The 10,402-nt window shown below is 44.0% G+C and overlaps 1 protein-coding gene across 6 annotated transcripts in view; it reads left to right on the forward strand.

Moving 5' to 3' along the window:
- MLLT1 (MLLT1 super elongation complex subunit) overlaps positions 1 to 10,276 on the forward strand; it is a 32,969-nt gene extending 22,693 nt beyond the window's left edge. For 4 of the 6 annotated variants that reach the window (XM_066984093.1, XM_066984091.1, XM_066984092.1 and 1 more), the window contains 6 exons: positions 737 to 834; positions 1,651 to 1,762; positions 3,095 to 3,194; positions 3,421 to 3,492; positions 5,301 to 5,372; positions 5,860 to 10,276. In XM_066984093.1, the coding sequence (XP_066840194.1) occupies positions 737 to 834; positions 1,651 to 1,762; positions 3,095 to 3,194; positions 3,421 to 3,492; positions 5,301 to 5,372; positions 5,860 to 5,988 (583 nt within the window). In that variant the 3' untranslated portion in view covers positions 5,989 to 10,276. The remainder of the gene's footprint in view (positions 1 to 736; positions 835 to 1,650; positions 1,763 to 3,094; positions 3,195 to 3,420; positions 3,493 to 5,300; positions 5,373 to 5,859) is intronic. The other 2 variants (XM_066984094.1, XM_013200311.3) reach the window with 1 other exon arrangement.
- Positions 10,277 to 10,402: the final 126 nt, after the last annotated feature.

The following is a 10,402-nucleotide window of genomic DNA, read 5'->3' on the forward strand; positions in this document are numbered from 1 at the left end:
AAAAACTTCCAGAGCACTAAAACTTGGCTTCTGGATGTCATTAGGAGCAGTAGTCTGTAACACTTCTTTTACTCACGCGTTTACTGCCCACTACTGCCAGCGGAGCTGGTTTCACAAGAGTTTAGCTGGTTTTTGTTAGGTTTTCAGAAGAAACTGGAAACAATCCAGTGGATCACTAACATCAGTGTAGAAATAACTGTTTTGAGGGCGTTCTCAAAAGTTGGGATATCTTTAAATTTTGGAGTTAAATGAGTTCGGTAGGACACGTATCTTTTCCACATCTAATGACGAATAAGAGGTGATCAGAGAATGTCGGTGGGTTAAAATACACACAGGTCTGGAAAAAACGAACGCTTTTTAAAAGAAAGCATTGACAATTGTGCTGGGTTGCATGCCAGTCATCTTTTGCATTTCACAGTAAGGTGTTTTTTTTCACTTTGGCATTTTTCAGGTGCTATTTTTCATCACTGAGATTATTTGAAACTCCTGGCGTGAAGGATTTTGTTGGGAGCTTTTGATGCTGCTGCCCAAGTGTGCTGGGCTACAGCGCACTGAAGTTTTCACAAATGTTTTTATGTACCTTGCCTTTGTGTATTTTCTGTAACTCTGCGAATTGTATTCGGTGATGTATGGTGTTTTAGAGTGCTCATATGCTTCTGTCTCACTGTGCTTTGTGCTCTGTGCTGACTCTCCAGATTAGAAGGGTTAAGATTTCTTCTTTTTTTTCCCTTTTATGGGGGGTTAAGTCTGTCCAGTCCAGCCCTTCCAACTCCAGCTCCAGCTCCGACTCCAGCTCTGACTCTGATTTCGAGCCATCACAGAACCACAGTCAAGGTGTGTTGCAAGAAATAAAATTTGTTAAAGTCTTCCTTGCATAATATTAAAAGGCTCATGAGAATTAGATCTGTTTCCCCAGTGCCATATACAAGGCTAATACGCTTTCTTTTATGGAACTGTGTGTTGAAGCTGTGATGTCTCAGCAAGAAAAGGCAATAATGTCATAGTGTAGTTATGAACAAGTACATTTCTTGTTTGGGCAGTTAATTTATGAGTAGGGTATCTCTCTGGATTTGGCTTTCTCCCTGTTGACTTTGGTTTCTGTCTCAGTTTATAAATGTGTGTGTTGCTGCTTGATCTATAGCATAATCAGAATTTCTCCTCCAATGCCATATATGTTTTACTAAAAATTAGAGATGTGGCATTCATCATTTGGCTAGTGCATAACAGGTTGTCTTTTTCTGATTTCTCCACTGATAATCCAAAGAGATGTACTGTGGCAATAATAAGTGTTCTAACCCTAACACATGCAGTATTACTACGGATACGCTCTATTGAGTGACATTTAAAATAGTCCCCAAATGCCTGAAGAACGTGTCCTTTTGTTTTCATTGCAGGAGAGAGTGGGAGGGTTATGGTGGAGTAGAGTGCTTTACAGAAATCGGGATGTTTGTCAATTCTGCTTGACTTTTGAGATTAGAATGCGTTCTTTTGGCAACTTCTCTGTGCAAAATGAAAATACCAGGGTATTCTTCCCAAGAAATCTTGATTGATCTTAATGATAACTAATCCAATTTAGATCAGGGAGTTCAGGTGGAGTTTTGCCGTGTGTCCTAGGCCAGTGCTGACCTGCTTTCTCCCCTCTGACCCTAGGCCCGCTGCGCTCCATGGTGGAAGATCTGCAGTCAGAGGAGTCAGATGATGACGACAGCTCCTCCGGAGAAGAGGCAGCAGTCAAAGCAAACCCAGTCAGCCGGGATTCCAGGTGGTACCAAATCACGAAGAAAGATGTTTGCTGTCTCTTTGCCCTCCATGTTTGGTATTTTTGCATGCCCTCTGTTTGGAGGAATCAAAGTGACAGGGCTGTGCGTGAGAGGAAGGCGGGAGAGAAGAAGCGAATGAGCAGATGTGTCGATGAAAGCAGCAGGGTGAGAACAGAATTGGATAAGGAGAGATCACTGAAGCTGAAAGAGGGAGCTACTGGGAAGTGGTGTGTGTTGAGCTTGCAGGTGTTGGTGACTGAGCCCCTTAAAATAATCACCTAATTGTCATCTTCAGATCTCTGGTGAGCTGAATGGTGTGTGACAGCTTTGATCTGCAGAGATTAGAGGAGTGTTGTGGAGGCTGTCGGCATGTGTGCTCTTCTTGCTGTGTCTTCACTGATGGCGCATGCAGGCAGTTGGTTACTTGACTCCTATGGGACTTGGTTAACAGCTGTTTCCTGCTTTTGTCAATGGAAATAGTTGAATTTCATCCTTCTCCCCTCAGGAAACACTGATGCAGCCAAAATCTGAAGTCTTAGGCTGAATATTTGAAACCAAATGCCTTGGCCTAGATAGCAGCTGCAAATTTTAAGTAGTGCTTGCGTTCACCAAAAAAATCTGTTGCACTCTGTCATTATCAGCTAAACAGGAACTGAGAGATTTTAAAGAGGTTTTTTTTTTTTTTGACCTTTAAGGGGATAGGTAATAAATATTTTTTTCAAACTCATCAAAAGTAGGATACCTTCCTCTGTATGGCATGAGAATAAAGAGGAAATCTAGGTGAATGCTCTAGGTGATCCTACTCGGCAGGGGGTTGGACTAGATGATCTTGAGAGGTCCCTTCCAACCTCAGCCGTTCTGTGATTCTGTGAAATCTCAGACGTGTCACGACATAGCAGAAACACCAAATAGATACATTTTTTTATTGCTTGGGTTCTCCGTGGAGATGTTAACAAGCCTCTCTTGAGCAAATACTCTGTTTTGAATGAATTCCCACAAAAAGCAGTTGCCATTTGCAAAAATCAGGTGGTACTTGGTTATTCGAAGGCAACGCGAGTATGGGAGAGCTGAACTGCTAGCTGTAACGTGTAAACTAAAGCTGTCTCTTTTGCCTGCCCAGGAAATGGAAGATGGCAAAGGTGATGTCAGGTGTGGAAAAAGGACGTTCTTGGGAATTACAGATTGACTTTGTCTCAGACAATTTGGTAGCCTGTAATAAAGAACAGAAAGAGCGGGCATCGTTTCTGTTTCACTTAGCTGTCAGCTGAACCACACACAGTTAGATACGTTTCCCGTTGCCTGTTGACGCTAATTCTGTGCTCCTTGTTTTTCAGACTGAGCCTTAGCGACAGTGATAGTGATAACAGTGCGGACTCCTGCCTGCCAAGTCGAGAGCCGCCTCCTGGTCAGAAACTGCCCGCAGCAAATAATAAGGTATTGCATCCTATGTGCCCGTGCAAAATTGCTTTCCACCAGTGCTGGTTCCTGCATCGTGTTCAATCCGTGATGCTAGTTCTGGCTTGCACTGATGCTTCCCTTATTTCGCTTTCTTCATCAGAGAGGTAATTTCTCCTGATTCAGTGCTGTGCATCCAAACCATTAAGCCATCATTTTGTCTGAACTACTTTTGGTCCCTGATGTTGATTTGTTTTACCCTCAGGCATCTGGAAGAAAAAGCCCAGAGTCTTGTAACAAGCCAGAAAAGATCCTGAAGAAGGGAACGTACGACAAGGTATGTTTGAGAATTTGCATATCATGGAACTGTTGGATGCTCGCTAACATTTCTCTGTAGAAAATAATTCGAGCCAGCCTAGCATGTTCAGATTATTCTGCCTTGGCAGGTTAATGGCTTGAGTATAATGAAAAACAGATGCTGAAAGGATAGACTTTGGAGAGTAACGCTAAAGAAATTGTGTATATTAGATAGACCCCCAGGTCTTTTCCATGTGCAAAATATTAAAATTGTTCTATGCTTGCCCTTTGTCTGAACCATTGGTGTGGCCACTGCTGCAGTGGTGAGTGCTTCTTCATTAAAAGGCAGTTTTCATCTGTCTTTGATCTTATAAATTAAGGATTTTTTCGAGGCTCTACTTTGCTGTTATAGTTCAAACCTTTGTTCAGTGAAACTCCCTTCTTTTCTTTCCTCCAGGGAGAGTCAAGCAGTGTATGTTCTCCTAAAGAATGGCTGACGTGCAAGCAAATAGTCGAATCCCAAGTTGTCCAGAAAGTGTCCGTCCCCCCCCCCCCCCCCCCCCGTGATTTTTCTCATAAATCAATTAAGCGGGAGCTTAATACTTCTTTCTAATCACGGAATCAATCTGTAGCTCTCATACTTTCCTGTTTTAACACATTTTCAACAGGATAACAGATCACAGGTTAATTGCTTAATGTTAGGTTTAAGTGTGATCTTGGAGATACTTGCATCTGAGTTTCCTGCTGGCTACAAAATTTTCTGCCACTGAATACTGTTAAACATAGCTGAGAGGGCTTATCTGAGAAAAGGTTTGTAGGAAATGGTATCTTTTATTAGACTTCTTAATACAGATAGAACGGGACACCCGTGAGAGCCATTGAAGAGAGAGAGAATGCCTGAAATTGTCACCAGCTTTTACAACTGTCAGTGTTTTTATAAAAGATATTAGCTTTTCCAGAATGTATAGCATTCAATACTATTTGGGTGTTTGGGGAAAAATGCTTTTTTCTGTGTAGACGTGCTAAGGAGGAGCATGTTTCACAATTTTTTTTGCCTTGGTACAATTACATAAATGAGTTCAGCTTTGCTGATACGTACATGAGCAACTCTGGGCCAGCTTTAGAGATTAAGAGCCTATCCCCTGTGAGCAATAGTGTGCCAGGAACTTGCCTTGTTGGCTGCTTAAATTAAAAAACAAAACCAATGACACAAAAACAACCAAACAAACCCATGTATATGAACAATTAAAATGATACTGAGCTTGTAAACAATCCCGCATTTCCCATTGTGGTGTATGGAAAACTAACTGGGAACAGAGCGCACTCAATTTTTTTTCTCACCTGAACACAAATAGGTGCCCAGATTGCTAGGGTGTTGATCACGGAGCATTGGTGCAGGTGTCTTCAGGTAATGGGTAGTTATTAGTACAACCCGCTGATGAAGAACTTGCTCTGAAGTTGACCTTGTTGAAGGATTTCACCTTGTTGAGGTCCTGTAAGCTCAAAGTTCTTGGCAGTGTCTTTAAGCTGGTTACAGGTGAGCTCAAAGGTTCTGATCATGTCTTAAAGCTGGAGGCAGGTGCTTATTTATTGGTGTCATTTAATAGCCTAGTTGTTGGTATTCAGACCATCTGTATTTCCACGAAGTCTATAGTCCCCCAGTACTTGATAGAGGAGGCAGTAAAAAAAAAAAGGGGGGGGGGGGGGGGGGGGCGGGGGGGTAAAATTGAGAATAGGAACATGTGTGAAAGGGCCTTGAGTTCCTCTGATCCTTGCTAGGAAAGTCACTTTGGCAGCTGTACAAACATGCCGTGTATGTCACTGTTTCTGTTCATGCCTCCCTTACAGGCCTACACTGATGAATTAGTGGAGCTTCACAGGCGACTAATGGCACTACGAGAGCGCAATGTGCTACAGCAGGTAGAGATCATTTGTCAGCTTTCTGGCAGGCCGTTGTACTCTGGTAAACTTGGTGTCCAAGGGTCTCAGGCAGACCCCTGTGACCTTTCACTTGCCTCTCCTTCATGAGAGGGTCTGGTTTACTTTGAAAGCAGATACATAGAAAAAAAATCAGGTGTGCATGCAATGCTTTTGTTGGAAAAGGTACAGAAGCGTCCATCTTCCTCTCGTCATCCTGCTAGCTGTCCCAAAGCTGGGCAATCTCAGTGTAACTGAAAAGGAAGCACATGCCCAGGTCACCTTCCAGACTGAGCTAGTCAGGAGTGCAGGAAGAGCTGGTTTGCTTTTCTGGGCGATTTCCTTCTTGCGAGAGACACATGTCCCCGAGGCTTTTCTAAAGGGATAAGAGGAGGACTGGATGGGTTGCTTTGTATCTGCTGGCCCTTCCAGTGTACTTAATCTTGATGGGCTCTCTCTATATGTTGTTGCTCGTCTCCTTTCTCTACAGATTGTAAATCTCATTGAGGAAACCGGGCATTTTAACGTTACCAACACAACCTTTGACTTTGACCTCTTCTCCCTGGATGAGACAACCGTCCGTAAGCTGCAGAGCTACTTGGAAGCAGTAGCAACATGACGCTTGGCCTTAGAAGCAGGCTGCTTTTGAAACCAGAAATCCCGTTTATTGGTACCAGGAAACGAACCCATGGAACTAGGCCTTCTTATTCTCTCGATTCACCCGAAGCACTGCCTTAGAGAACAGCCATGCTCTATGAATGCACAGCCAGCTGCACTTTCTTGTAGGCTTCAAACAAGCACCCATATTGCTGAGTCTGTCCTCCCTAGCTTCATAAGTCCACTTGGGCACAGGTCCTGAGTAGAGCAAAAGACGCGCTGCACCTAGCTGCAGCGCCGACACTTCTGGTTTTACTTCAAGAAACTGTGTTTTAAGAACAGATTTTCAGGCGTCTCGGAGAGCTTAAGAAGTGTGGACGATGTTTTCTTCACTAAATCTTGGGACCAGCCTGCCTGCGGAGCTCTAGTGAGTCCGATTTCCTCCAGCTCTGTGATGAAGCATTCGTGACGTGTAAGCAGGATTGGCTTTTACAAAGCTAGCCGAGAGGCTGATGGTGGAGGAGGCTTCCCAGGGGTCTTGTTGGTCTGTTGTGGGGGAAAGTGGACAGATTCCAGGTTTGATCACTTGCAAGTTCTGCCGCAGTTTGGTACAGAGCGCTGCTGTAATTTGGCTCCCAACTCCTGCAGGGCATCGTTCCACACGCAGGACCTTACTCTGTTTCAGCTTCCTGGAGAGACCGTTCGTGCTCTTTGAAGAGGCCTCTCGAATCTGCTGTCTCCCGCTGGGGTTTTGAGACGTCTTGTTTGCTGATCTGAGCTCCTAAACAAAGTCTCACTCCTTTCAGTCTGCTTTAACTGTAATAGGACTACAAAACTGTAAGCTGTATATTTTATATATATATTATATATATGTATGTACTGTATGTATAAGAAGGGCCTAGTTGGGTCTTACGATTTTAAGGGTGTGTTTTTCTGTTATGTTTTTTAATGGCTATGGCAGGGGAAGGGCGCTTAATAAGATTTGACTTGTTTGTTAAAATGCCTCTTGTGGACAATTTTTAGTGTATGAAAGCTGAACAGCAATCTTCAAAGCATTTTGTGCTCTGAAAGGGACTCACCTGTTGTCTTTTTCATTTGTCAGTGTTTAATAACTTTGCCAAAATATGTGATTGGTTTTGTTCTATGTTCTCAAAGAGGAATCTCCTACAGTGGCCCCTATAGTAGTGGCTGTACTTTGGGAAAACCAAAACAAGGGGGAGTTTTATTTTGGGACGCATCTGGAAAACACTGATGTAACAACCAAGTGAAATCAAGTTTGTTTCCTCCTCCCTCTCCCCTCACCTCGCACCTGCTCAAGAAATGGCAGGAAACAGTGAACACTAATCCAGAATCTTTCATCTATCTCTAGTTAAACTAGCATGGACTTCAGGTGTTGTCTGTATGCTGGCTGGGTGTGGGGAAAGTCCTGTAGCTCCTATCAAAACTGTATTACACTCCTGTTCCCTAAATCCAGTATTTTTTATTTTTGAAGAATGCTTCTTTTTTTCCAATCAGTGTGTAAGCTTTTGCCAAATGTTAAGTGGCTGCTGGCAGTGAGGAGGAGAGCAGCAGTTCTGAGGAGCCCTCTGCTCATGAACGCATCTCCTGTGTCTGTAAGAGCCCCGTGTGGGAACTGGGGAGTTGCATTGTTCCCGGGTTTGCTGTCCCTTCTCCATCATGAAATCGCAATCCCTTGTTTTGGGTTACCCCTTTCTTTATCATGGAAATGTTGCAACTAATCAACTTAAGTGGCAATATGATGATAAGCTTGTTTGAGTTGGGTCATGTTGACCCGATTCCCATTAATTTTGTCTTTGTACCATCTTTCATGTGTCTCGTGTGTGTATATACATATATATATATATATATAAAAAAAATAATCAAGCTCATGCCAGGTGCGTACCCTGTCACAACAGTGATCTCAGCTGTTTTTTTCCTGATGAACAATGCCAAGCCTGGATAGAAACCCTGTGTGCAAATGTACATTGAGGAGGTGGAGGATGGCTGGAAGAGGAGGAGCTGCGATGGCCTTGGTTGGCAGCGAGTGCCGCACGCTGGAGGACAGCAGCCGCAGTCCACGAGCGTTCACGGATTCGCCCGTTTGCGGTGCCAGGCGCGGTGGGTACGCTTGAACTGCTCGTGGTCCCTGGCTGGGTCTGTGGCACGGAGGAAGCGAGTCTTGCTTGGCCGCCACAGCCCCGTGCTGGGCTCCCTGGGCACGTGGAAAAGCCCCTGGCACGTGGTGCCTCCTGCTGCCAACGGGCAGGGTTGGTGACACTCCCCTGTCCCCGAAGGTGCAGAACAGTGCTGGTGGCTAGCCCAAGCCTGAGATCTCCCTAGGTCTTTGCTCCTCTCTCCGCTGGGGTAATTAACTCCCACAGCTCTTGTGTCCATGTTGCCCACCCTGGCAGTGTTTCTCCTGGGACTATCAGTAGCCTGCAGAGTAACCACAAGGGACTGGAGGTGCCACCACCCTTGTGTCCCCTTCGCATGTTAAGGTCTGAGGCGTCACCGCTGCCAGCTAGTCCAAGAACACACGTGGGAAGGTGTTCCTGAACTCGGCTGGAGGCGCATGGGGCTCCTGCCCAAGGCTGTGGCATCGTCCTGTCCTGGAACCGACTTTATTCGTGAAGTCTAATGAGCATTGATGGGAATTTTGTTTTTATAAGAAGTATTTTACACATGGATTTTTTTAGACTGTTTATAATCTCCTTGAAAACCCGAAATAGGATTGTTCCCCCAGCAATAGTTCTCCATTGTGTGCACATGCTGATTTGTTACTAAAAGGTTTCTTGCAAGTACTTAGTTGTTCTACAGAGTTGTTGTTTTTTGGGGTATGTGGTAGCATTGGGGACCACAGGAGGAATGACTCTGCAAACCCAAGATTTGTCAAATTTGGGCCTCATCTTGTGTCCCCTTCTAGTTACATATGAACGAGTTCCCTGTGTAGATTCTCTATAGGCTGGCTGAATGCTGTTCTGAACATGCCGTGTACAGGTATTTGTGGATAAAGTGTTTGTTCTTGTGTCACTCTTGAGAGCATGGATGGATTATTGTACAATAGGAAGGAGGGGGCAGTGCTGCAGTCAGCATTGCTTCAGGTCTTCGAGGATGTGTAGTAGCTTGCATTATTTAAAAAAGGAAAAAAAAAAAGAATCCAAAATTGACTTCTAGCCATAATGGTTTTTCCAAGGAAAATGGGCAGAACTGTTACTTTTCTGTGTCCTTCATCTTGTTACTGAAGGCATGAACAAGTGCTGACCAGTCTGAAAGCTTTCAGAGTTGTTCAGAGTTGCTTTGAATTGAATCGTGTTGGAGGTAAGATCAGGACACAGCTTTTCCTTTGTCCTTGGCCTTTGTATTTAAAGGGCAAAAGAGGGGTCAGGAGTGCTTTCCTGTTGTCTTGGTCTGGTATGTATTAAGCCTTGAGGCTTTGATTACTGACATTTACTATTAAGATAAAAAAGAAAAAAAAAAAAGGATAGGCTGGCTGGCTCTCAGAACGCCAGCTCAGGAATATTGGATACGTTGGTGATGAGACTGGCTATGCTGTGGTCAGGCTGAATACATGGAAGTGCAATGATTTTTGCCACCAGTTCTTATACTGCTGTGTGTGGTGGAAGCATCAGAACTAGCAAAGAAATTGATGCAACAATCCAGAAACAAGTTTTTGTCAGATCTTGAGAGTATTTGATGGTGAGAGGTTTAAACGTCCCCTCTGGAGCTTGCCCCATCCCATTCCCTTCGAGCAGGGACCCAAGTGACTCTGGTTCTGCAAGCCTCAGCTGTCACATTCTCGGATGCACTAGAGCGCGGTCAGTGTACTTGGAGCGTCTCTGCGCTAGCCCAGCTGCCTGCCACACGCTGCTTGGCACGCTGATGCTAGAGACAGCCACTGTACACCTGGTGTGAGCATTACTTCGAAACAGATGAAAAATGATTGGTGTTGCTTTCATGGGGGCATGAAATAGCCATCAAAAACTGAAGAGATGAGTTTGCACTCCTAAAGAAAATGTAAGTACTTCAACTTCTAGATAATTTTTAATTGTATTTCTGCCTAGAATCAAGGTATTAAATACCTTGTCACTTGAGGATTTTAAAAGTTGTGTTGGGAAATGAATTCTTCACTTGGCTGTAAGAAATTCAGCTGGCCCAAGACTAACTTCAAGATTAAAAAAAAAAAATCATGTTTGTAATACATTACAGGATTGTTTGTCCTGAATTTTAAACCTTTTTGTTAAATTTGTGGAACTATGGAGGAATTTTCTAGAAAAAGTGAAATAAAGTAAGATGGAAAAGTAAAACTTCAATTTTTTTGTTGTTTTGTTCATTGTTTTGCTTCTCTGTGGACAGAAGGCTTCCCCCCAGCACCTCGTTACCTAAATGTTTTCTGTCAAAACAGAAGCTGTTCTTGCTGGGGGCTGAAGGCAGCAGTG

Source organism: Anser cygnoides, chromosome 27 (genome assembly GCF_040182565.1).
Source record: "Anser cygnoides isolate HZ-2024a breed goose chromosome 27, Taihu_goose_T2T_genome, whole genome shotgun sequence".
Classification (NCBI taxonomy): Eukaryota; Metazoa; Chordata; class Aves; order Anseriformes; family Anatidae; genus Anser; species Anser cygnoides.